The sequence below is a fragment of the Antechinus flavipes genome, chromosome 2 (genome assembly GCF_016432865.1).
Source record: "Antechinus flavipes isolate AdamAnt ecotype Samford, QLD, Australia chromosome 2, AdamAnt_v2, whole genome shotgun sequence".
In the NCBI taxonomy this organism is placed as follows: Eukaryota; Metazoa; Chordata; class Mammalia; order Dasyuromorphia; family Dasyuridae; genus Antechinus; species Antechinus flavipes.
Window position 1 is genome coordinate 548,559,248 of NC_067399.1, and position 27,395 is coordinate 548,586,642.

Here is a 27,395-nt window from a genome sequence, read left to right on the forward strand (position 1 = left end):
CTATGTTCTGTTGATATTTACTATTGAAAATATTCCTTTATCTTTATTATCAAAGTTTTCTAAGGCAACATGGAGGATACTGGCTTCAAATAATACAGGAATAAGCTTCAGCTCTAATTCCTAGCTATGTAGTAATAGACAAATCAGTTTACTTCTCTACTCCTTCTTGAATTTTCCATTTGTAAAATGAGAATATTTTCATTCCTTGCCTCACAGAGTTGTTATGAGGAAAGGGTTCTGTAAACTTCAAAGTACTACATAACTGGGAGTTTGTCTGAATTCCTCTGAGCTTTATTTTTCTTCTTCCCCAAAAGAAATAATGTGCTCTACTGTATCTTTCTTCTGCATTACCTTTTATATCTGTCATACAAATAGAAATTCTGTGGAAAAACTCAGTAAACTCTTCAAATCAGCATATATTTAATATTTGGGTACTTCAATACCAAGCTGAATATAGAAGAGGAAGGTTTTTTAAAAGTCTGAAAATAAGATTCAAGAGTATGAAATGAGAAAGGATATTAAGCAATAAAGTGTCAAAATATCTAAGAGAGAGAAAAATACTAAAGACCTGGGGAGTAAGGAAGGGGATATAGGCCTTATTCTTACCCCCAAAAAAGACAACTGAGAAATTTCAATAACTAACTATCCATATGCCTATTTTCCATCTCTACAACTTTCTTATGAGAAAGATGTAAATTTATGTTGAATATATGCATGATGAAAGTTTGGGGAGGAAACAGAAAGCTTTGCAAATGATATTCTAAACAGACTGTACCTTCCCAATCACAGAGGAGACAAAAAGAAAAATACAACATTACATTGCACTTATTATACATTGACTATGAAAAAGTATTTGATCAAGTAGAACAAATGCCACCTTAAAGAATGTCTTTGAACAAAAACTCCCCAGTCAGATGTCAAAATCAGATGAGATTCTTTGAAAGATGTAATAACTGCAGATATTAATTATATTCAGTGATCCTTTGATTATTGACCTCAAGTAAGGTTTAAAAGAAGGAAACAGTTTCCAAAGATCATGGAGGACACCTAGGGAAGGAACCAAAAGAAAGAGAAATCCTCTAGAGATGGTGAAATTCTTCAAATATTGCTTTGTGCTGGATATCAGTCGTGCTGATTGCATCCAACTACAAAACACTAAAGAGCCATCTTAGATCCATAACTGTTCAAAAGAATTGGCCATACTGATTTATTAATGATAGAAACAGCAAGTGAAGGAAAAATGCATGAATGCCACACTATATTATTCAGTTGGATGGATAACCAACAGGTACTTGAGTGTGTATAATTGGCCAGTGAGAGAATACATATGTGTATGTGCACATGTGTATACAAACTTCTGATAGCCAATGGCAAAATAACAATCGACCTTTCAGGTTAGGCTATCTTGTACAGAAAAAAAAAAAAAAACCAAAGCTGATATGCTGCCTGCAATATTAATGGATGTTTATGTATATATTGGAGATAAAAAATGGATAGAGAGCTGGACCCAGAATTGAATAGGGGGAAAAGTACTTAGGAGAAAGCCCTTTTAATAACCCCCAAGCTTCCTCCAAAACAAAGGCCTAACTTTTAAATATCATTATACTGCTGTGAATCAGGGAATACCATAGTCCCTGAAGAATTTGAGTTGTGGGTTATCAAAGGGTGATAAAGAGACATACAGTGACCATGAGTGTTCTATGAGTAATTGCACAGAAGTTGTGTCAAGGATGTCAGCAGAAAGAGATATTGTCAGAAAAGGAGATGGGAGTGGTAGTGAGAGACAAACAATGAATAACCCAAGGACTCTTTTGCTATCTAACCAGTGTCAAGGAATCTGGTAGGAGGCACACACTCTAAAGAGTAAGGACAAGACATGGACAAAGTTGCACAAGATGAAATGGGGCTAGATTGTATTTCATACAGTTAGAGGAAGTACTCAGTGAAATATCTCATACACATTAGAAGACTTTGAATAAATTCTTAACTGACCATATTATTTAAAGTTTTGGTTGCAACTGTTAATTAGTTCAACTGTACTCAATATTTTTGAAATTCAGCCATGACCAAAGCAACTAGCGATTCAGCAACTTTAAATCATCCCTGCCTTCATTGTTATAGACTAGCCTTGCTTCTCTACTTTGATCAAATTAGCTTTTCTTTGGTTCAAGATTGTCATTCCCCAAAGGTCAATGGTGATATAAAATTGTGGTCTGTTTTTAACTTTCGATAAATTAACTGTAGTCTAATAGTTGTTTAGACTGATAGCGCTACATTATCATTCCTTCTCTATAGGAGATAGCTTCATCATTTCAGTTAAATCATTTCATTGTTTAAATATTTAAAAATCGTGATTAATTTTTTAGAATCATTTTATTATAACAAAATTTATCTATAAAGAAGACACCTTTTTATAAAGTCTTAACTAATTTGCTCTAGGGGAAAAATTTACTGGGATATTTGATCTTAATATTCTCATTGTCTGTGTACATGGAATTCAGAGCACTTTCCCTGCACTATGGAACACATTTAAAGGGAAAGGGAAAGATGTTTCCATTTTTGTCTTCATACTTTCATTGCCCAATACACCTATGAATTTTTTATTAGTACATATTTCATAATTTTATTATTAATGTCTTTGTACCTCAGTTTCTTTATATATAAAATAGAAATAATAATACTTGCAATATCTACCTCTTGAAGTTGAGGACAGAAAAGCTTTTGTAAACTTTAAATATTGTATCAGTGTGAGTGTTGTTGTTATTATTTGGAAGTCCTGACATGTCATTTCATCAGTTTACATATTTGATTTAAAAAAAAGTACATGGTACAATGTCCATATGGCTCAATTTGGCAAATATAGTAGTCCCTTCCCTAAAATGAAGACCATTTCCTAATATAATAACACCCCTTGATTTACCCATTGCATAAGAAGTCCTTATCAAAAGTGGGTGTGACTTTTGTTCTATTTTGAATGGTTGATTTTCATACTTTAAAATTCACTTAGTCCTTATAACTGTCCCTTCTTGGACCCTATAGCAAATTTTGTTTAAATTCATTATCATGCAAGAGCAGGATCAATCTTATCTAATCTGTGTGCAACCCTTACGATGTCTGTGTTTTTTTTTGGCTCATTCGTATATGACCAAAAATATAAAGGTCAGCATAACCTAGCTAACTAAAAACATTACTGGCAGACAGAATTCAATTGCTCTGCTATCATTTGATGTTTCCCTTAATGCTTTTGCTCTTCTGAGCAGCCACATTTCTCTTGTTAAATAATCAGTCTCCAAAACTGATTTTCAAACCTGTCTAAAACCAAATCGTGGGATGCCCTTTTTTTCCTCCATCTGCTTTTGCTGAAATCTCACCCATTTAAGATTTTAATGATCCCTTTATGAAGCCTTCCCTGACATCTTATAGCCAGTTACAGGTGGAATATCTCCCTTTGACTTTCATTATTTGTATCTTTTTTAATGCACTTACTGACCGAACTTCATATTGTGGCTCTCGTACTCTCAGATGACACAGATGTGAAACGTAATCACCCATTTCCAAATGTACTTTTTTTCTCTTCCTTTTTGGGAGAGGCAGGGTACACTGGGTTTGGTGTCAAAGGACAAGGATTCAAATTCCAGTCCTGTCATATTCTGTGTGATCTTGGGAAAGTCACCTCTTAGGACCTGACTTTCCTCATTTATTTAATGAGGTTTTTGGACTGGTTGTCCTCTAAGCTCTCTTTCACTTCTAAGTCTCTGATCCCATGAGAGCTTATGATCTTGAAGGTGGGAAAAAGAAAGTATACACTTTTTAAAAATTTTTCAGTAGTATTTTATTTTCCAAGTACATGTAAAGATAGTTTTCACCATTTGTTTTTGAAAAACTTTGTGTTGCAATTTTTCTCCTTATTTCCTTTATCTTCCTTCTCCCTAAAACAGCAAATAATCTAATATAGGTTAAATATGACCAGTCCTTTTAAATACATTTCCATATTTGTCATGTTGCACAAGAAAAATAAGACCAAAAAGGGAAAAACTATGAGAAAGAAAAACAAACAAAAAGTGGCAATACTATGCTTCAATCCATATTCAGTCTCTATAGTTCTCTCTCTGGATGTGGATGGCATTTTCCATTCCAAATCTATTGGAATTGCCTTGAATCACCTCATTGTTGAGAAGAGCCAAGTCCATCACAGTTAATCTTGCTGTATACTCCTGGTTCTGCTCACTTCACTAAGTATCAGTTTATGAAAGTCTTTCCTGGCTTTTCTGAAATCAGCTCACTCATCATTTCTTACAAAACAATGATATTCCATTACATTCATATGCTATAACTTATTCAGCCATTCCTCAGTTGGTGAGTAACCATTCAGTTTCCAGCTTCTTGCAGCTACAAACATTTTTTGCACATGTGAGTCCGTTTCCCTCTTGTGTGATTTCTTTGGAAGACAATTCCAGTAGTGAGTCTGCTGGATCAAAGGATATGTTCAGTTTTATAGTCCTTTGGACATAGTTCCAAATATTCTCTAGAATGGTTGAATCGTTTCACAACTCCACTAATAATGCATTAGGAATAATAAGATCTTTTTAACCCTTATCTGATCCACTGAAACATTGGAGTGGTATGATTTCAGATCTGGCTTAGACTAACATTAACTCACAGCTTTGGGAAATAGACATCAGATAATTCTTATCAGAAGGGGTTTGAGCTAAAATCTTATAGTTTTATAATCCTTGGCCACAAGTATGTCTTGTCTACTATCTCTTTACTATGAAAACAAGAAAATTCTATCAATCACTGGCTGAGCTCATTTCATTGTCTTTTCCAGAGTGGACAATTCTGAAGATCCTGTATATGAAAGCTTAGAAGAGTTCCATGTTTTTGTCTTAGCCCATATACTAAGAAGACCAATTGTTGTTGTAGCAGATACAATGTTGAGAGACTCAGGTGGAGAAGGTAAGTCAGCCTGCATGGGTAACATCTATGACACTTTTCATCCAGGTTATCTTTTTCTAGTTAAAGATTTATATAGAAACTTTTTAATAAATTATTATGTATTGTCCTTCCCAATTCAAAAATGACCAATTTTATATTTTAGAGTGTTTTTTATTCAATAGGATTAGATGGGGGGAAGGTTGCATTTTGTTCTGGTCTCCATTGTGTCTCCTTTTATCTGTGCCAGGTATTATCAAGAAAGCTTTATTCTGTGAAAGAATAGAATAAAAGAGTTAGGGAGAAACCTAGAAAGCTTCTCTTTAAAATCAAGCATTTCAGACATAGGAGCACTTATTCTACAGGATGCTACATGATCTTAAACTATTCACAATCCCTTTAGTAGATTATGTTTCAAAAAATTGTAGACATAGTAGATTTATTTATCCTCTGTACCTCATGCTAATTTAGGGGTTCTTAATCTGTGGTCATTAATCTCCCAAACCATAGATAGGTTTCAGGAGGTCTATGAAAAATGACATCTTTATTTTAATGTAACTGGATTCCTTTATAATCTTTTTTATTATATTTTATATTTAATTCTGACTTTTGCACACCACTAAAGGCGGTTATGATTAACTGAAATAAATAAATTGATTAACCAACAAATTAATTAATTAATTATAAATAAGAAACTATTAAGAATCCCTGTTCTCACTATGTGTTGAGTGAGTTGCCTGAGGCATTAATAGGAAGGATAGGATTGCCCTCGAGGGCAGTTTTGAGTGGTAAAATAAAGATTAGACCTCAAAATCCTGAAATTTTATTCTTAGTTCAGAGATCCAATATGGCCTAGTGGATAGAGATCCAACCTCTATTAAATAACTTAGAAGCTAAAACCTCTTAGCTGATTGTTTCAGAATCAATAGGAGAGAAACTCAAGTGGATTTGTAATTTTAAATGGAAATGAAACAGAAACAATATGTAAACTGCAGAAACAATGATCTTGTTTTCATAAAAACACTTTTAATAAACAAAAGGAAAATATTGACAAGAAGACTGGAAGAAGATTGGTCTTCTATGTGTTCCAGAAATATATATTTTTTTTCTCTAAGACAACCCTGGATTTTATTGTTGAGACTTTTCTGTAGTAATATGCCTGTAATACCCCCTTTTTCATGTTATTTCAATCATGTTAAACCCATTCTTAGAGAAGTTTAAGAATCAGGGGTTAGTCCTGAAATGCACATATACTCTCTCCCTCTTCTCTTTTAAGTCATACAAGGATGTCATAGAGTTAAGACATGTGCCCTGAAGGGTTTGTGAAGATGATGGGAAAGGAGGGAAGGGTGTTTATAGACAAATGTGATTTGCATGAACTCCAGGGGTTTTTTTTAGCATCAGCTATCAATGTCACCTCCTTTTCCATTTACTCATCCTCTCCAAAGCTGGCGACTTTCTCTGAATCATTTCACACTCATTAGTGTGAGGGACCCCTAAAGCACATGTTCCAATTTACCTTATACCATACCTTAAACACGATTTCAGGACAAGTCCAGAAAATATTGCAAAGGTTACCTCCTTGGCACCCTTCCTTCCAAATCCTTCCACTTCCATCTTCCTCATAGATTATAAAATCCGTGAGGTCAGAGACTATGAGACTTTTATATTTATGTCTCTAATACCCAAATACTTGATGCAGGTAACTGGAGGTGGGGTGTGGGAAGGAAGGTTTTGACCTGTGATTTAACCTTTTTCGGGGAATTCTTAATGTGGAATCTATAGTAAGAGTTCATCTATTACTCACCACTTAATGGAGTTATTTGAGGTCACTGAGTGCTCCTACCCATGTTTGCCAGTATGTCTTGGAAAAGATCTAAACCTTGCAAGCCAGTTTTCTACATACATCAGCTGGCTAGCAGATGCTTAATAGCGATTTATTCAATGGAATTGAGTTTCCTAAATCATATTTGTCTTCACACAGCATTTGCTCCGATTCCGTTTGGAGGAATCTACTTGCCTCTGGAAGTTCCACCTAACAGATGTCACTGCTCTCCCCTGGTCCTAGCCTATGATCAAGCTCATTTCTCTGCCCTTGTGTCCATGGAACAAAAAGATCAACAAAGAGAGCAAGGTAGGCTTAGAGGGAGATTGGAAAGGGGGGTATGGCAACCCAGGAGGGAGACCAAAGTAGCTTTTATTAGTTTAACAGAAAATTCTACCTTTTCCATTTAAGAAAACTTAGAAAAAACATCCTTTCATGCTATATGAGTGTATTAGCATGAAAAAGATATCTGTATTATCAAGGCATATGTGCTTGTATCTTTTTTGTATATGTCTGTTATTTCATCAGTGGCAGGAATTAGTTCCATAGATACAGAATATTAACTTGCCTATAACTTATAATCTAATATTTTTTAATCTCAGAAGACAGTAAATAGAGATATAAAAGGCAAAAATGAGAGTAATAAATAAACATTTATTAATCATCTGCTATGCGCCAGACACTATGCTAAATGCTTTAAAACATAAATTATATATATGTATATGTATGTATGTATATATGTATGTATGTATATGTACATACATGTATGATTCTCTTAAAAACCCTGAGGTAGTTATTGTTATTATCCCCATTTTACAATTAAGGAATGTTATCTTACCCAAAGTCATACAGTCAATAAATGAGTTAAGACTACATTTATATTCAGGTCCTCCTATGTACATGTTATCTATGTGTGTATTTAAAGTATTTTAAATAAAAAGATAGACATTTTCATTAAAATTCTCACATCCAAATTTCTAATAGATAACTTTATACCTACTATAAAAAATAATACTTTAAAGAATTTTAAGCTGCTTTTAAAAATACAATTATAGGACTTTTTCAGTATTTGTTATTTCGTCTTCTTTTTTTTAATCTTTGCTTATTTTATATCAATATCTTTGTGAAGGGAAACCAATTCTAGAGTGTTATAGCTTGTGTCTGTGGGTGATGCAAACAAGTCCCATTGGTGATTAAAATGGATCAAAGTCAAATCAATATTAAATCCAAGATCACTGCTACTAAGTTTCTTTCAAGGAAATTGCTGACAAAATATGAAGAGTGTACAGGAATATGAAGCTAAGCATCTAAAGTTTGACATCTTATTTTTGTCATATAAACACAGAAGAAATTTGTCACCAGAGAAGCTTTTTTGGAAAAAAAATGCAGCACTAGACAAAATGAAGCCCCTGCCTCCAGACAGATTTTACTGTGAAAGATAGAACTAGCTCATTTCTGCTTTCATAGCCTTTTCTTTTGAGTCAGTAGGTGATCCATTATCAGAAACATGGGAAAGTTAAGTGGTTAAAAACTTCATCACGTTTAACTTTCCCAGGTGTTTGCATGGACCCAAAATAGAAACTAGGGAAAGATAACACATCTTGGTGTGGGCCAGGTGATGTGAGTCAGAGAGGAAATTAAGACAAAATTCTGTGAAACCAGCTGTTATGGAAATATAAAGTTGTTTTTCTACACTATTTCCAGACATATCACTTTTGCAGTAGAAAAATATTTAACCAATTAGAAGTGAAAGGCTTTCTTGGCTTTCTCTGCTGTGTCTCAGCCAGGAGTGCTATAGTCACCATCGATGTTTTTAATAATAATAACTGACACCTATATAGCACCTATAGTTCAGCATAAAAACAAAAAAACAAAAAACAGGCTTTTACATACATTATCTCAATGGATCCATAGAGCAGAACTATGTGGTAAGTACTAGAAGGTATTATTTATTCCTCACTTTACAGATGAGGAAACTTGAATTCTCAAAGAAGTTCTGTCACTTGCCCAGGGTCTCACAATGAATTAATATTAGGGATGGGATTTCCACTCACATCTTTTCTGACTCCAACCAAGTTCACCCTCCTTAATAAGCAGATGCCTTACCAGCTATTAACTAGACTTAACATGTGAGTTCATGAGATGTGAGGAAAAACTTTAATTAGGACTTTGGACTGGGATCAAGAGCCTGGTTTCTATTTCTCCTGATGTCTTAGCAGCTCCATAATTGAGTAAAAGATAAATCATATGCCTTCTTCCACAGGGCAGCCAGGTGGTACAGAGTATAGCTCATTGGGCTTGTAATCAGGAAACGTCATCTTCCCGAGTTCAAATCTAGCTGCAGACACTTATTAGCTGTGCGATCCTGGGAAAATCACTTAGCTGTGTTTGCATCAGTTTCCTCATCTTCTTAAATAATTTCAGAGTGTATCTTCTAGCAAATGCAAAAATCTGAAGGGACGATATCACTCAATTTTCTTTGGGGTTAAACTACCTAAGGAATAGAAGAGAGAATTAGGGATCAGGAATTAAAGGCTTAAAGGATCTGAATTTGAATCCTATGTAATTTTGGGTAATCAATGAATCAGAATCTCTTATTAAGGTCCACTTTTATAAAGCACTGTGCCTAGGTGCTGGGGACACCAGCAGAAAAAACTAATCTGTCTCTGACCTCAAGGATCTTGTTTTCTAGCAGGAGATATGAAGGAGGGAGGGAATAAACACTTAAATAGTATCTACTATATATCACTTTACAAGCATTATCATGTTCCAAAAGTCTGAGAACATTTTTAAGTTTTACTTAATACCCTATAAAAGTACATGCAAATAAGGTATTTATGATTTTTTCAGAGGAAGTGGTTGGGAAAGTAGGTGAGGAAAGTACTAGGTTGGCTGGACCTTAGAGGACATGCAGGAAAATACTGTATAATAATTCTGGAAGTTAGATTGCGGCTAGGTTGTGAAAGACTTTAAATACCAAATCAGAGGAGAATTTGACCAAAGAGCAAAGGTTCATAACTTTTTTGTGGGTCTTGGACCCCTTGGGCCTGTGGACACCTCAGAAAAGTCTTTTAAAATACATAGTAAAAAAAATATATCAAATTACAAAAGAAACCAATTATATTGAAATGATGCTGTCCAAACATTTTAAAGCACAAATGCACATTAAGAACAAAGTCTCAGATAAAGAACTCTGGTCCTGGAGTACTTTATATAACCTCAGGTAGCAGTTTGTGCATGGAGAAAATGAGAGGACTGGACCCAATTATTTCTAAGATCCATTTTAACTCTGTTTCTGCATCTATGTTTATCTATGATCTCTTATTAGAATGTTGTAATTGATTCACAGAGATACTTTACATCAAGTGTATCCAGTGGTTGGAAATAAAATATTCCATTTAGATTCTACCTGCTTCTCAATGGTTTCCTAGCCTTCATTATATGGAAGGAAAAGCTTTTCTCTGTTCCTTTCCCACTGCTGTTTTCTGATTATCTGCACATTCTTGTTCAGTCAAGCTTGCTCTAAAAACTCTACAATAAGCATTTGGTGAGTGGATACTATAGACATGTGTATCAAGCTGTGCAAAGCCCTGAGGACGGCAGGCGAGGAAACGGGGCTCCATCAACAATCCAGGGCTATCTAACTGAGCTCCTATTATTATCATAGAAAACTAAGCCCAGGCACTCTCTTGGTGATTGATTCTTGGCAATGATAACTCGTTTTTCCTTGAGGGGTTTCCTAACCGATATGTGGACTCCCTTGTGGTACAGTGGAAATACTGCCAAATTTGGAGTCACAGTGCTTAGATTCAAATTCTCACTCTGCCCCTCTGTAATCTTGGAAAAATCTTGCACATTCTCTGAGCCTCAATTTCCTTTTCTGTGAAATGGGGGGAGGAGAAGTTTGGACCCGATGATCTCAGAAGTCCTATCAAGTTCCAAATTCATGAATTTATTATCCTTATAACTGCTAAGCCATCACCAAATAGAATTATCGGAATATTGATCACAGTTTTAAGTATCAAACTTCTATGAAGAGGCTTCCACTTTCCTTCACTCTCTTTTGCTAATTGTGAGCATGGAAACACTTCTCCCAGTATGGTTTTGAAGGCTACCACGGACATCTGGTATGGAAAATAAACAGGCAGTAAATGTCATTCATTATGGGTTTCTCAAAACTGGAAGAACAAAATAAAATCCAGTTTGTATCCAGGAAAAGCAAGCATGTTGGCCGGAAATGACTTTTATGTCCCTGATTCATTTGGTGGGGTTAGTGAATGTATTCCTTGGTGAAGAGGCTACCACTGATAAAGCAATGAGATTCATTCCTTCTTCTTTGACGTAGCAAGTGGGGCCTTTTATAAACATATTCTCCTGTGCATCTAGGCTATAACACTAATTGTATAATAATAATTGATATATGATATTTAATTTGATCCTCACAACCCTGAAAGTCTAGTGTTATATATTATCCCCATTTTACAGCTGAGGAAACTGAGGCACAATGGTTAAAGTACTCAGGGTCACACAGTAGAAAGTATCTGAAGCCAGAAGTAAACTTAGGCCTTCCTGACTCCAGACTCCTTGCTTTTATCACTAAATCTTTCAAGAAGAAATTACTGAAGCAAACTAGTTCTTAGGCATTTTATAATGAGTGCAGGGACAGAAAGTTTGCTTCTGTTACTTTAAATTGACAAATAAAAGCTCCAGGTTCTGTAATAGTTAGGGGAAGAAGCAGAAAAGGGTCATAAAATAAAACCCTGGCAGCAATAACAATTTGTTTTTAATATGTCTAGGAAGGTGCCATTCATTCATTTATATTGAACAGGAGGTGACAGGATTCTGTCTGAAGTCCTCCCCTCCCTTTAACCAGTGAGGTTTGGTGTTCTTTGAAGATCAATGACTGGAAAAGAAAAGAAAAATCTAGATATGAACTCTTTAGTTTCTAGACCTTTCCTAGGAAATAAGCAACTGTCATCCTGACATTCTTTTAATCATGAGATTTGATTGATTATTCTTAAAAGCCATTATTCATGAATTTATCAATTCAAAAGCACAGTAACTCCCTTTAAAGAAGAATGATTTTTCTTAAATGAATAAATGCAATGGTTCTACTCCCAACATAGCTCAAAGCACCCTTTGATTTAAATGTTACATGGAGAGATTAGGAATTAGTGTTTCTGATTTTGTTGCCCATTCCTAACAAGTTTTCAGAGCTGTTTGGGAAGATTAATTTTAGTCATTATAGAACATCTGAAGCCTTTTGGAAATTTTTATAGAAAACCATAGCCCTCCTAACTAGCTGATGTAAATCGGATGTTTAAAGGCATGATTGACTCATTGAAATTTTATTTTTCCTAGCAATTATTTATCTCTATTTTCTCCCACCCCTTATGCCCCCTGCTTTGGAGCTGGGTTTATTTTCTGTATATAGCCTATCTCCTTATTTGTCTTAATCACATATCAGTGCTTTTCCAGCAGAATTACAAGAAAAAACTAAGTATTTATCTAGTTAGTCTTCAGGCTTCATTTCAGCAAAGGCCCAGGTAGGAACTTGTCAAAAGAATTATAACTTCTAGCTCCATCCTCTTAAAAAAAAAAAAAAAAAAAACTCTAATCCTTCAGCCCTAATCTTCTTTAGAGTATTATAGATTATACTCTTAGCTTCATGCTAGCTGCTGCTCCTTAGCTGGATAGAACTTTGGGTTTTGCTGAACTGTTTCTCCTAGACAGTAAACTTTGCTTGGTGTTCAGTCTAGCCTTGCTGCTCCTCTTGAGCTCAGCTAATTCTCATAGATGAGAACTCCAGCAGACAGCTGCACCTTCCTGATTAGTCTAATCACCTTGAGGAAGTACTATTGAATATGTATAAGATCAGAGGGAAAACATTCATTCCCTGTCTTCCCCTCTTAAACCCCTCCATGTGGCCCCTGAAATGATGTTGCTGCAGTCAGACTTCTCCTGACTGATGATGAGAAGTTAAGTACCACTGATGATGGAGAGCTTCACAAAGTCCCACCATCCATCCCTTTGGGATGGAACAAAATGATGGTAAGGGAAAGCAATAATCCCATAATAGAAGAATCCTTGGAGTAATCCAGAGTGGGCTTTTATGAATTGAGGATCTATTACTTTCCCCTCTTAAATGTAAATATTCTATCATCTAAGCCTCTGATAGCTTCTAATATGTTGTTTTGAAATAACTCAATGGATGTGTGCTATTGACATAAATGAAAAAAGTTAAGTTTCCTAAGTCTGATCGGGCTTGGTCTAACAAGGCAGACCATGCAAATTCCCATAAGCCACATCCCCAGAGGAAATCTTCAGGGACAGCAGAGCAGTAATGCTCCCAGACTAAACATTTTTTCACCACTTTAAAAATACAGGTTATGCACTGACCACTGTGGGTAACAGAGCCGTGCCGAGTTCCCTTCCAAAGGCAGCCCCAACTCTTCATAATTTGATGTTGCAGATATGGTGTAAAACTCCTTAAGGAAAAGGGCACTTTTACTGATGTCTTTTATCCTCAGTATTTAACGCAGTTCTTGGCACACTGCAGCCATTTAATAAATGGTTTTTGCTCATTTAATTGTTGTTATGGGAAATATGCTAGATTAGGAGACAAGGGACCTGGGTTTCAGTCCAAGGAGATATATTTATTTTTGTCATGACTTTGACCTCAGTTTTGTCTTTTGTGAGTAAAGTAAAAGTATTAGATTAGATAACTCCTAAGGTACCTTCCAAATCTAGATTTGTGGGCCTATGGTTCTATAATCATTATTATATAATCCAATCATTATTACCCCTTATATTTTTCTCTCTCTTGCTCTTTTAAAATGGAAGGGCCTTATACCATCATGGTTGTTGCCTTGGGAAAAGACAAATGGGTTAATTAAGGAGTGATTGATGACAAATTCTTATGGTTCTTTATTTCGACCTAGATCAGCTGTTTTCAAATGGGTCAGCATTAGGGAATCTTTCTTTGATGTCTTTCAGAATCCTAATTTCTGACATGGAAGCAGAATAGAGACTATGGGTTAGAAAGAAAGTTTAAAATGAAACAGTGTCACTGGAACCCAATAAATAAAGCCAGACTTAGGATATGGTTTTACTCACCACATATAACAATGACATATGAAAATATTATTCATGGCACTTGGTTGGAGGTAAATGAGCTTTCATTTAAAGATAATGAATTGTTCATTCAATAAGCATTTATTAAGTATGAGGTACTAGGTTTAGGGTTTTTTTTTTTTTAGCATTATAGGATGACAAGTCTAGAATTGAAAAGGTTCTTGGAAGTATTTAGTGTAACCCTCTTGATTTACAAATGAGGAGACTGAGACACAAATTAAATAGCTCACCTAGAGTCACACAAAAGGAGCAAATGATCTTAAAACTCTGAAACTCATTTCCCACGTGATAATTTTCTAAGCTGAAGGCCATTTGGGGGTTACACTATCTTCAAGGTACACTAAATTGGAAACTTAGATTTGATTTACATAATCACCCCGTGCAGCATAAATATCACTTCAGACTATTTCTGATGCTGGTGCCATGGTCATTACAGAAGTTCATGAATAAGGTCTTCTCTTTCCTCCAATCAACCCTTTTGTTTCATCCTGCTGAGAATCAATCAAAGCCAATTAAACTCTGGCTTGCTTTTGAAGCAGAGTCAGACCTAATCAAAAAATATATTAAGTGAGATTAAAAAAAATTAACCTGAAGTACCTTTGAATCCATTTCTGTGAAGCCAAAAAAAAAAAAAAAAAAACCATACATACATACACATTTTGTGTGTCAGAGGCGTGTGTGTGTGTGTGTGTGTGTGTGTGTGTGTGTGTGTTATGTGTGTGTGTTTTGTGTATGTAGTCCCTCTGTGGAAATGAAAAATAGCTCTCAGAATCCTAAGACTGTCCAGGAAATTTTGGAAGGTGTGGGTATGTCCAGTTCACCACTGACAAGCAGAAACCAGCTTCCTCAGAGCTTGTTAATTGTTCAATCCATGGAGAAAATCCAGAAATATAGCCTGGAAGCTTCAGCTCCACCCATCTATTCCTCACCACCTCCTCCACATCCAGCCTCTTCAAATCAGCTCCTTGCCAAGCAAGTAAAAAACCAGAACCAATTGCCCGTTTTTCTTCTCATACCTGCAATCTGCTTATAGCCATAATGTAACATTTTAAATCAAAATAGGCAATCAGATAAGAATCATAAATGACACATAAGGAAACTGAGACCCAAGAAGGAAATAGCTAATGGGACCTCTTGAATCAATAGGATCTATTCCCACATCCAGATAGAGGACAATCAATTCTTCCAGTGTGTCAGTTCGGGGGAAAAAAAAAAAACAAAAACTTTTAAGATTCCTTTGATCCTAAAGTCCTATTAACTGAAGATTGTATTAATTGTATTAATTTGTTGAAAAATAAATCTTGTATTCAGATAATATCATTAGCATAATAATACTTTACATGTTTGTCTTGCCTCTCCAACTAGATTTAAAGCCTCTCAGGGGCAAGTATCCTGTCATTTTACCATTTTATAATCCTCTCACAAAGCATACTTTTTGTGGGGGAAACTCAGTAGGTGCTTGTTAGTTGTAATCAGTGATTTTTAAAATTTTGATCTAATATGTAATAAGTAACTCAATGCTCTTAACAGATATTTCTAATATGAATAATCTCCACACCATTTTTATTAGATGGGGGAGATGATGTTCTCATTTGGAATAGAAGTGCAATATTAAGCTACTGGCGTAGGCTGCTAGAGCAGAGATAAATATTCTCTCATTTCATGACTCAGCTCCTGAGGAAGAATTCAAGGCTCTGATGGAGGAATAAAGCATTTTCTGTCACACCATCCACCAGCAAGCTCTTTCTAACATTGCTAGGAAGTTTAAACATGTGTCAGAAAGGGAGAAAAAGGGCACAGATGGAAAGTAGGTTAGTACCCGCTCTTTGGCCAAGAAGACTATAAACTTAGACCTCAGAAAGAGAGGGAAAATGTCAGGTAAAAGAAAACTAATCAAGTGACGATGTCTCTTCTCTCACTCAATCATAGAGCTAATGCTGACAATAGAACTCCTGAAGCATTAAGTGCTATTGTCTAGTCCCTTCAATAGTGTCCAATTCTCTATGATCACATTTGGCAAAAATATTGCAATGATTTACCATTCCCTTCTCTAACTTATTTCTTTTCTTTTTAATTTATGGAATAAAACAAGCATTTCCAAAAAAAATATGATTGTACATGAAACTGCAAATCTACTATGTACAACATGCTATTTTTTCAAATATACAACAATATTATGTAAATTTATTTTTTCTTTCATTTTCTTTATTCTCCCACCCTAGCAATGACTTCCATTAGACATAAATATGTGTGCATATACATGTGCATATATGTGTGTACATGTGTATGTATGTAAATTATTCTATAATACCTCTATCATTTCTTTCTCTGGATATTAATAGCATCTTTCTTCATATCTTTTTTACAGTTAGTTAGGTAGACAACTAGTATAGTTAGACAAATTAACTCATTCCTCAAAATTATTCTTAAAACAGTATTAAAATAGTTCATTTCACAGGTGAGGAACTGAGATAAAGAGGGTTTAAGTGATTTGCCTAGAGCCACACAGCTAATAAATGAGGTAAGATTTGGACTCACAGAAATAAATCTTCCTAATTCCAAGTCCAGCACTTTATCCACTTTGCCACCTAGTCACCAAAAAGGCATTAAATATTGTCACCAAATAATAGGTATAATTATAATAGTTCACATTTGAATAGTGCTTTAAGTTTTTCAAAGAATTTTGCAAATATTACCTTATTTTATCCTCACAATATGCTTTCACAGGAGATAGAGCCCAAGACAACCCTATTATTGTTTTGCAGGTGAGGAAACAGAGGAAACAGAGATTAAGTAACTTGCTCATGTTCACAAATCTAGGAAGTTTATGAGGCCACATTTGAATTCTCCAGCTGCCTTTAATGAGACTGAATTGCCCTGAACTGGCATCCAGTTGGAGTAAGTGGGTAGTTGGAGGGAGAGGCCAGAGAAGCAATCAGGCAACATGCAAAATCAAGTTTTGGTAGAAGACATTCACTATAATATGAGATGGAAACCAGAGAAAATGGGATGTTGAAGTTAAAAAAAAATAAATTGCCTTGAAGAGTTAGTTACTTGGGGCTGAGAGCTATTTTTCTACTTACACTTCCTTTGTAATGAATAAGATGCTTCCTAAAATGCTCAAGTCACCAAGAAACCAAGCATTCCTGGTGGGAGACTGTGTAATAAATAGTGTTTATATCTCAGATTAGTAGAAATATAGGGTGCACCATGTCCTAAATCTGTCTGATAAAAAATACCAGAGGTTTTTTAAAATTATTTTTTAGTATATATGTGTTTTCCTTTTCAAGAAATCTCATTTGAAGGTATAGCTTATATTTGGATTAATGTGATCAATATAAATGTTTACCTTTAACTTCTAAGATTTTCCAGAGTGTGATACTATGATTTATTTGAAAAGTTTCTCAGCCCCCCTTGAAAAAAATTCCAAGAGATATTTGGTTCTGGGTGACATGTTTTAGGTATACTATTAATAAATGAGGTCAAAGCGGCCAGGATGAAAAGATCACTAAAAATCATGCCATATGAATTCAGTGGAAGGAAGTAGGGCTTTTTTAGCTTTCAAAAGGCAAGATTTAAAAGAGACATGATAACTATCTTTTATGGTTTCCTTCCTGGATCCTTTCTGATGCCCTCATAGTATTCACCCTCTCTTTAAATTAAGTTACATTTACTTATTTGTGTGCAAGTTATCTCCATTGGGAAGGGAGAGAAGGCTCTATCATTCTTGTCCTGGTATTCCCAATACATGTCTTAGTCAAAAGGTTAAGATTTGATCTGGGCTTTCATCAGCATATTGGACTCCCAAATAAAGATACTCCCTCCACCAAAAGACATCAGCATCTTCCCTGTAACTTCAAAAGTACTAAATTATTAATTGACTTTCCCAGAGTCACTCAAATAAGAAGTGTCAATGGTAGGATTTGAGCCTTGTTTTTCCAAACTCAATGGCCAACTCCCTTTTCACTTCTTTATGTTGCTGTTGTTTAGTCACTTCAAGTGTTTCTGACTCTTCATGACACCATCTGGAGTTTTCTTGGCAAAAATACTGGAGGGTTTCGCCATTTTTTTCTCCAGCTCATTTCACAGATGTGGAAACTGAGACAAACAGAATTAAGTGACTTGTCCGGGGTCACACAGCTAGTAAGAATCTAAGGCTAGATCTGAATTCAGGTCTTCATGACTATAGATCCTGCTCTCTATTGACTGTGCTACCCAGCTGCTCACTTACACAGTATTAAGTGCTATGATTTACACAGTATTAAGTGCCTTGGATGTAATAAACACTTGTTAAATTTAATCTTACAAGCTGTAGAGAGGAAAATTTCAACTCAATGTAAAGAAAACCCTTAACTAGTTAAAAGTTACCCAAAAGTAGAATGAGTTATTTCAGGAGACAGTGAGTTTTCTTCATCAATGAAAATCCTCAAGTAGCACCTGAAGGACCCCTTGTTGAGGATATAATAGAACAATGTTGTCAAGCTCAATTAGAAACTGGACCACTAAATCTACATAAGGATCCCTGAAAGCTACATATTGACTTAGAAAACCACATATTAACATTATCTATATCCTGTGGTATTTTTATTTATTTTGTTAAATATTTCTCAATTACATTTTAACCTGGTTCAGGAAGGCTGCACTCCGAAGTGTAGAATTATGGGAGTATGGGAGTTTCAGGCCAGGTGTCTGAGAGCTCTGGGGTGGAGCAGACTAGTGATGAGCTGCTTTGGGGCTAGAGGCCTCATATTTCCTTTTTTAATCCTTGAGATTGTGTGACAATTCTCTCTAGATCTGTATTAATCTTTATTGCACCTATGAAAAATACCCTTCCCCCCCCACCCTTGGGGTCATTTTAAAATATTAAAAAAACAGTAATATGAAAGGAATGCTCATATTTAATAAACAAAATTAGGAGAAAACACAAGATTTTCCTTGACAGTGATTACTAAAAACCACATGAATAGCTCTCTCACTGTATTTTCTTGAAAGTTATTATTTTTAATTTTTATTTTTTTGAAAGAGTTATTTTAAGACATTCTAATTTGTCCTGGCACTGAATGGTGGCTTGATGTTCTTTGTTATAACTCAAAGCATTCTTATGCTTTTCCATTCAAGGAACCCCTTAAGGGATGACCCTGACCGACACTCCATTCCTCCAAGGAAGCCAAACTTTAAAAAAAAATCCTAAAATTCTGACTGATCAAAGAATCATTGGGTCATAGGAGGTGATATGCTTGATCATTATCTTCAGATCCCTTTTTTATGGCAGCTCTTCAGATGTGATCATACATACTACAGTCTCTCCCCACTCCCACCCTCCCCAATGCTTGCACATTCTAACATCAGTAATCAGCCAAGTCATTTAACTTCCCCGGGTCAAAGTTTCTCATCTGTGAAATGAGAATATTGGACTGAGTACCCTCCAAGGTCTGTTTTAACTCTCAATCTATGAACTAGTGGTGATGAGAATTAACCCCTAGATTACTGCCTAGGTGCAAGTGTTGGTACTAGACCCTTGTGGGAGAACACAAAGAAGGATAAAACATAATAATCTGCACTCAAAGCTGATTACTTAGTTGCAGAGATAAAACAAGAACACCTAAAAAGACAGCATACAACAGTTAAGTGGCCAGTGAATGGTACTGATAATAAGCACTATAGGGAGGATATCTCAGAATCAAAGAATCCGGGAGCTGACCTCAGAAATCATCAAGGCATCTAGTCGACCTAAAGTGAGAGTCCCCTGTGACATTTCTGAAGAGTCATTAAGAGCAAAAGAAAGCTCACTATTTCAACTATTAAACAGCTCCAACACTTAGTTCTTCCACATATTGATTTGGTATTTGCCTGCCTATAGCTTTCACCAACTGATGCAAATTCTGTTTCTTGAATAACACAGAGCAGTGATACCAGTGATTTCAATTTTCTGACTCTTCATGACCTCTTTTGGAGTTTCCCTGGCGAAGATACTAGAGTAGTTCGCCATTTCCTTCTCTAGTTCATTTTATAGTTGAGAAAACTGAGGTAAACAAGGTTGTGACTTACCCAGGTTCGCATATCTAGTAAGGATCTAAGACTGGATTTGAACTCATCTTCCTGACTCCAGACTCAGGCTCTTGGTAATGTTGATAACTAGCATTTATACATCACTTAAAGACTTGCAAAGTGCTTTACAAATGCTGTATCATTTGACTCTCATATCAATCCTTGAGATGGATGCTATTACAGATGAGGAAACTGGGGTACAGAGAGATTAAGTGACTTTCCTAGGGTTACACAGTAAGTGTCTGAAGCAGCATTAAATTCAGGTCTTCTTGACTCCCAAATCTTGGGTTTTACCCACTATGCTACCTAGCTCCCTAAGATAATGTATATTAACCATAAAATAACTATGTGTCAGTTGTAATGATAATGATATTCCCTCAAGTAGCTGAAGACACCTTAACCTCTTCTCTAATCTAAATGCCTCTAATTTCTTTTCTATTTTTCCTAAGATTTGATCTCAAGATCTCTGGTTACATTTGATATGTTACTGTTCTTAAAATGAAGTTCCACAAATCAAACACAAAATACCAGATTTCTTCTGAACAGGGCCAATATACTGGCACTCATACTTCCCATAACCTGGCTATGGCGCATGAAGCTGTGCTCTAAGAATATGATCTATGAAGCCATTAGCTAAAATACTCTTTGGGCTCATAGCAAGTTGTTCAGAGAAGGAAGTGATCTCTATGGATTGGGTCAGAGAAGATTTCAGGGAGAAGGTGAAACTTCATCTAAGTTTTAAAAAAAAATTTGCTCAAACATAATTGTCTTTCCCAACTTCAAACAGTTATCTTAACTGGCTCATGGAATATTAGTACTCGATAAAATCTAGGAAATAGTCTAATCTAGCTCCCTTATTTTCCAGGGGAAGAAACTGAGGCACAGAAACTGAGAGGAGCGAAGTTTCTTGCCTAAGATCATATAGATAATTGTTTTGTTTTTAAATGGAACTTAACCTATTCTTAGGACATGCTACATGACTTCTTGTATAGTAAAACTACCCATGACAATATCAGCAGGAAAGAATAAACATTCTGAGATAGATATAGATATATGTATATATGTATTTAAAAGACCTACATTCTGACCCTCTACTGTCTGGGTATCTCACTGATGTAACATTCACTGTGTTCTATCTCTCTTTAATAAAGACCAACCACAACCTCACACTCTTACTTCAAGAGAATAACACTTGAAATGCCAGCATTTAAAGGAAGGTGATCAAGATACTGGAACAAAATTAAGCAAAAAACAAAGATGGCCCCAGATTTCCTTTTCTGATACACCACCAGAGTGGGTTTAAAGCCAAGCATCTTTTCTCACCCCCTTTTCCCCTGATTCAGTCTTTCCTTTGCCATCAGTGCTATTCAGCAGCAAGAGCTGTAAGTAGCCTGGCCTTTGGGGAAATGATGTCACCAAACTGTCTTCCTGCAAGAGCAGTTAAATGTTCATTCACTCCTGTTTGAAGTCTATTTCCTCCAAGCTGCTTTTTCCTGTTATAAAGTCAATCACTGACCCACTGGGGCAGGTCCTGAGCAGCCAGTACCTGGCTTAGACTTCTGGAATCTTAGAGAAGGATGAGACCTTTGAGGTTTTCTATTCTAGTCTCCTCTTTAGCACCAGAATCCTTTCTACAATCCAATAGTAAGAAATAATTATGAGAAAAACTCGTGTTTACATACTTTTCTTTCACATTTTACATATGTTGTTCCTTTTGACCCTTATTATGACTCTGAAAGAGAACCTATTTATAGATGAGGATGCTGAGGTTCAGACAGGGTAAGCCACTTGCATATGCTCATAAAGTGAATAAGAACAGAATAGGAATCTAAATTTCCTATATAGCCCATACATAGCCTATTCTATTTATAGAGGCTCTAATCTTTATAAAAGGTTTTCCTTTTTGTTGAGTTCAAAGTTACCTAATTCTATTCACTGGTCCTATTTCTTCTTACTATAGCACTATATCTTACCTTGTATGTAGGTAGATAGGTACTTAATAATTGCTTACTGAATTGCTTTTAATGAGTTGAGAATAACTAATCATTCTACATGATACCCCTACATGATACCCCTTTAAACATTTGATGACTAAAATCATTCTTCTGGATCCCTTTCCCTCTCCCAATTTTGTCTTCTCTAAGCTAATCATCTCCAGTTTCTTTAATCCTTACCACATTATTGTAGTTTCCTGAACCTGCAATAATTTAGTTGCCTTCCTCTGGAGTCCCCCAGAAAAAAAACAAACCCTTACCTATCCATATTTACTTGCCATATGTATATGGAAACATAGCTTTCCTTTGAAAGTTGCTTGCCCAAGTTAAGACTGGTCACCCTGAAGGTCCCATTTTTTCTGGATTATTGGGACATAAAGCTTAAGTATTTGAAGTTGAGTGTTCCCTCTCTATAACCTACCCAGAAGTGAAGGAGTCTCTTTGGGGTGAGGAAAAGCCAGAGGTGGCATATATTATATTTCTTTGGTGTCTAGTCTCTGCTGAAGGTGATGCTCTGTATCCACCCATGGAAACTGAGCAATCCTGTACACTTGACCTGAGGGAAGATGTAATAGAATAGGAGATGGTCCAGAAGAGAACAAATCAAAAGATCCATGAAAAGGCTGGACCAAAAAAGAAACAAAAACCCATAAATCCATACTCGTTGTTCTGCTAGACAAGATCTGGAAATAATTTAATCAAAATCTGTGAAGTCATGAAGGATATACTTAACAATAATTCAACTTTACATAGCACTACAGACAACTTAGATTCAAACCTCGGGTCTGGCACTGTATTGGAGACTTTGGACACATCACAAAAATTTCATTTTGCTCATCTATCAAATGAGGAGGCTAGCCTTGATCCTTGATTTCCCTTCCTACTCAAAATCCTAAAACTAATCAAGGGCATTCTGCACAGCAGTCAAAGGGAGGGTCCATGAATATTAATACTATTCCTATTTTATAGATGCGCAAAGTCATACTCAATGATCTTTAAGCAAAGGAACCAGCAATGTTCAGTTCCAAGTCTCGTGGCTCTGAGTCTAATGTTCTTTCCACTAGAAATGGAAGATGGGCATATTCTGATTAAGGCTGGCAATGAGCACAGATGAAAGACAACAGAAGACAGATCTTTTCATTCTCTAAAAAGAGTCATATCCCAACAAATAGAAGAAAATACTACCTTTCACAGGAAAGGAATTTTTGGAATCATTTTTTAAAACAGCAGTATAAACAGAAAGCATAAACAAAATAGGGAGGGATTTAGTATAGGGGTCAATGGCCTTTGGCAAATCTGCCACCTTGATACAAAATATTTAGCACCTGAGGGGCAAGGTGGAATAGTGGTTAAGGCCTGCTCTGACATTACAAGCTATGTGCCCATGAACAATTAGCCACTCTAATTGTGAGTTTCTTCACTTATAAAATGGAAATCAGAGTATCTTACCGGATTGTTTCTTTTGGGGCAAAATGAGATAATATATGCTAAGTCCTTTGCAAACAAGAGAGAGAGAGGGAGGGAGGGAAGAAGGGAGGGAGGGAGATTGTTTTGCATCAACAAGCATTTATTAAGTGCTTTCTGTGTGATATGAGGCTGTGATAATGATAATGTTTGGCAGCATCAGGGAGCAGGCAGAATTTCTGTCTACCATACTTCTACCTCCCATGTCGGTACCCAAGACTTAGGCTAGCACAACACAGCCAGCATAGAAGACATCATCTATTCTGACTGCCTCATTTTACAAATGAGTAAACAAAATGCTCGGATGGGTAAAGGAACTTGCTCAGGTCTGCTCTTCTCTGCTGCCTCTTAGTGGCCTTAGTGGCAAGCTGTGTTAGCCTTTTTTGGACTGTCAACAAGTAAATGGAAAAATCATATTTTCCCATAGGAAAACAAGGAACTGGACCGGATCAGAGAAGTATAGATTTAGAACTGAAAGAGAACCGGAGACGTCATCAAGACCAACTTTCTTATAGATAAAGAAACAGATGTCGAGGGAAGTTAATCAGCTTACCCAGAGCCACACCATTAATAAATATCTTAGCAGCATTTGAATCCAGATCTTCCTGACCCCCAAGTCTAGTGCTCTATTTATAGCATCGTAAATAAATATATAAAAATCAAAATGTCACATGACACAGACAACTTTGTGAACCTCCCGTTAGCTCTGTTTCGTTTGATTCCTGTTCTAGGAAATCACAAGCAAATATATCTGGAAAACAGGTTAAGCAAGAAAAAGGCACCTAATACGTATGACCCCAAGCCAGGATTTCCTGAGAGTCTTTCAGAAATAGGACCTGGAAACATGAAGGTGCAGTGAAGGGGAGGAATAAGCAGAGCTCTGCAACTCTCGCAGCTTTCTCTGTGAATAGATGTACATACAAAGAAATCTCCCAGAAAGATGCACCCGCAGTGCTTCCAGACCACCTGGGAAAAGGCCTAGAAGCAATTAAATTTAATATTCCACCTGAGCCCAGCACCATAGGCAAGTGATCTATTTGTTAATGGAGTGACAACACCAGAAGTTAAAGCGACAATCCAGAGTTTCTGCTTTGGGCTTCTGGTTTCAGGAAAGCGACCCAAGAAATTGTGCGGTGCGGCGCCATCTAGTGATACACCGCTAGCATGACCGTTGTTTAATTGCCAGCGTTTATGCTGAGATCATTTCCAAGGGGGGATGGCTGAAACTTTTAGTTCTTGCAAAAGATAATACAGTCATTCAGACTTCAGCAGGAGATTTGTAATCCTTTAAAAAAAATTAGAAACTGAGATTTTAAGACTAAAAAGAGTCAGATGTTTTGGAAAGATTCTTATCCCAGATCAAAGGTAAATGCTTGCTGATGCAAAACAATCTCTCCCTCCCTCCTTCCTTCTCTCTCTCTCTGTCTCTCTCTCTGTCCATCTCTCTTTCTCTGTCTCTGTCTCTCTCTGTCTCTATCTTTCTCTGTGTCTCTCTCTGTCTCTTTCTCTCTCTCTCTGTCTCTGTCTCTCTTTCTCTGTGTCTCTCTGTCTCTCTCTATCTCTGTCTTTCTCTCTCTCTCTCTGTCTCTGTCTCTGTCTCTTTCTCTCTCTGTCTCTCTCTCTGTGTGTGTCTCTCTCTTTCTCTCTCTCTCTGTCTCTCTCTGTCTCTCTCTGTCTCTCTCTGTCTCTTTCTCTGTGTCTCTCTCTGTCTCTGTCTCTCTGTCTCTTTCTCTTTGTCTCTCTGTCTCTGTCTCTCTCTGTCTCTCTCTCTCTGTGTCTCTCTCTGTCTCTGTCTCTCTGTCTCTTTCTCTGTGTCTCTCTCTGTCCGTCTCTCTTTCTCTGTCTCTGTCTCTCTCTGTCTCTATCTTTCTCTGTGTCTCTCTCTGTCTCTTTCTCTCTCTCTCTCGGTTTCTGTCTCTCTCTCTTTCTCTGTGTCTCTCTGTCTCTTTCTATCTCTGTCTCTCTATCTCTGTCTTTCTCTCTCTCTTTCTGTCTCTGTCTCTCTCTGTCTCTGTCTCTCTCTGTCTCTCTCTCTGTGTCTCTCTCTTTCTCTCTCTCTCTGTGTCTCTCTCTTTCTCTCTCTCTCTCTCTGTCTCTCTCTCTGTCTCTGTCTCTCTTTCTCTGTGTCTCTCTCTGTCTCTTTCTCTGTGTCTCTCTCTGTCTCTGTCTCTGTCTCTCTTTCTCTGTGTCTCTCTCTGTCTCTCTCTGTCTCTGTCTCTCTCTCTGTCTCTTTCTCTGTGTCTCTGTCTCTGTCTCTGTCTCTTTCTCTGTGTCTCTCTCTGTCTCTGTCTCTGTCTCTCTCTGTCTCTCTCAATTATAGATAAATGATTTTGTTTTGGTGCTATTACTGTGTATGTATAGAAAGAAAGCATGGCTGTCCTTATATAGATACAGGCTTATTGAGTCAACTTTATTAGATAAAAGATTTTTTGAGAACCTGCTTTGTGCTGAGCAATGGTTGAGACACTTGGGAAGATAGAAAACTTAACTTGCAATCCCTCTCCTGGAGCTCATAGAAAAGTAAAGGAATAAGGGAGGAAAGTGTCATATAAAACAGTGCATGATAAGTATACAAGAGCCATACAAATAAAATTATTTGTGGGATCCAAAATGGGCAGAAGACATTGTCAACTGGTAGAATAAGAGGAGACTTCATATAGGATCAAAGTATTGATTAGATATGTAGTGTAAGAGAGGTAGCAGACTTGGCCAGGATCACACAGCTGGTGTGGTATTAGGTGGGATTTGAATCCAAATCTTTTTGACTCTCATTCCAGTGCCCTATTTACTAGTAATACCTGAGTCATAATCTATGTTGGAGAGAAATCCAACAGAAAAAAGGAAGGGTAAGGCAATATTGAAGCCATAGGGAGCTATTAAGAACAAAAACATGCAAGACATAAATTGGAGTATATATGGAAGAAATAGTAAGCTGTCCAGTTTGGTTGAAATGTAGGGCCCAGAAAGAGGGAAGGTTTGGAAAGTATAATGGCAGCAATTCTAGCTGGCCTTGAATATTAATCTGAAGCACAACAACAACTACTTATATGGCATTAATCATTGATTATGCCCAAGTACTAGGGGCTAGGAATGCAAAGATGAAAAGCATACTTGCTACCTTGAAACCTTGCCTGCACTCTAGTAGAGAAGATTCATGTGTCAAATGTACGGCACTTTCTGTGATAGAACAAAGAAGAGATTCAGACAAAATGATCTAGGATCATCTGAGGAGGGGAGTTTCAACATGCATAGATAAGAAAGAAGCATATTCCTGAAGGTAAGACACAAAATAAGATCAGAGAATGAGTGACAGGTTTCTGTGATATAAAGTATAGGAGTGAATGAATGAATGAATGTATGAATGAAATAAAAGTACTATGGTAAGAATTAAGAAGCCTCTTGAGGAGGGAAGAAGAAAAGAGTATAAAAGCTGGCTTGAAGTTTAAAAAAAAAAAAAGACTTAACTAGTCCCATTACTTCCTGGCAAATAAATGGAAAAGATATGAAAGCAGTGTCAAATTTTATATTCTTGGGCTCAAAGATCACTGCAGATGGCAAATATAGTCATGAAATTTAAAGACATTTGCTCTTTAGAAGGAAAGCTGTGGCAAATCTGGACAGCATAATAAAAATCAAAGATATCATCTTGTTGGCAAAGGTCCTTAGAATCAAAGCTTTGGTTTTTTGGGTAGCAACATATGGCTGTGAGAATTGGACTATAAGGAAAACTGAGCACCCAGAATCAACACTTTTGAGTGTTGCTGGAGAAAACTTTTAAGAGTTCTTTGAACAGCAAGAAGATCAAATCAGTCAGTGATTAAAGGAAAATTCAGAATATTCACTGACAGTTCAAATATTGAAGCTAAAGCTTAAATACTTTGGCCACATAATGAGAAGACAGGATTCATTAGAAAAGACTCTGATGTCAGGAAAAATAGAAGGCAAAAAGAAAAGAGGGTGAAAAAAGATGAGATGGATATAGTGTCATGGAAACAACT

At 36.4% G+C, this 27,395-nt stretch overlaps 1 protein-coding gene across 2 annotated transcripts in view; it reads left to right on the forward strand.

Moving 5' to 3' along the window:
- Positions 1-27,395, forward strand: part of OTUD7A (OTU deubiquitinase 7A) — a 387,007-nt gene that overhangs the window by 334,609 nt on the left and 25,003 nt on the right. For both annotated transcript variants that reach the window (XM_051980945.1, XM_051980946.1), the window contains 2 exons: positions 4,829-4,956; positions 6,917-7,066. In XM_051980945.1, the coding sequence (XP_051836905.1) occupies positions 4,829-4,956; positions 6,917-7,066 (278 nt within the window). The remainder of the gene's footprint in view (positions 1-4,828; positions 4,957-6,916; positions 7,067-27,395) is intronic.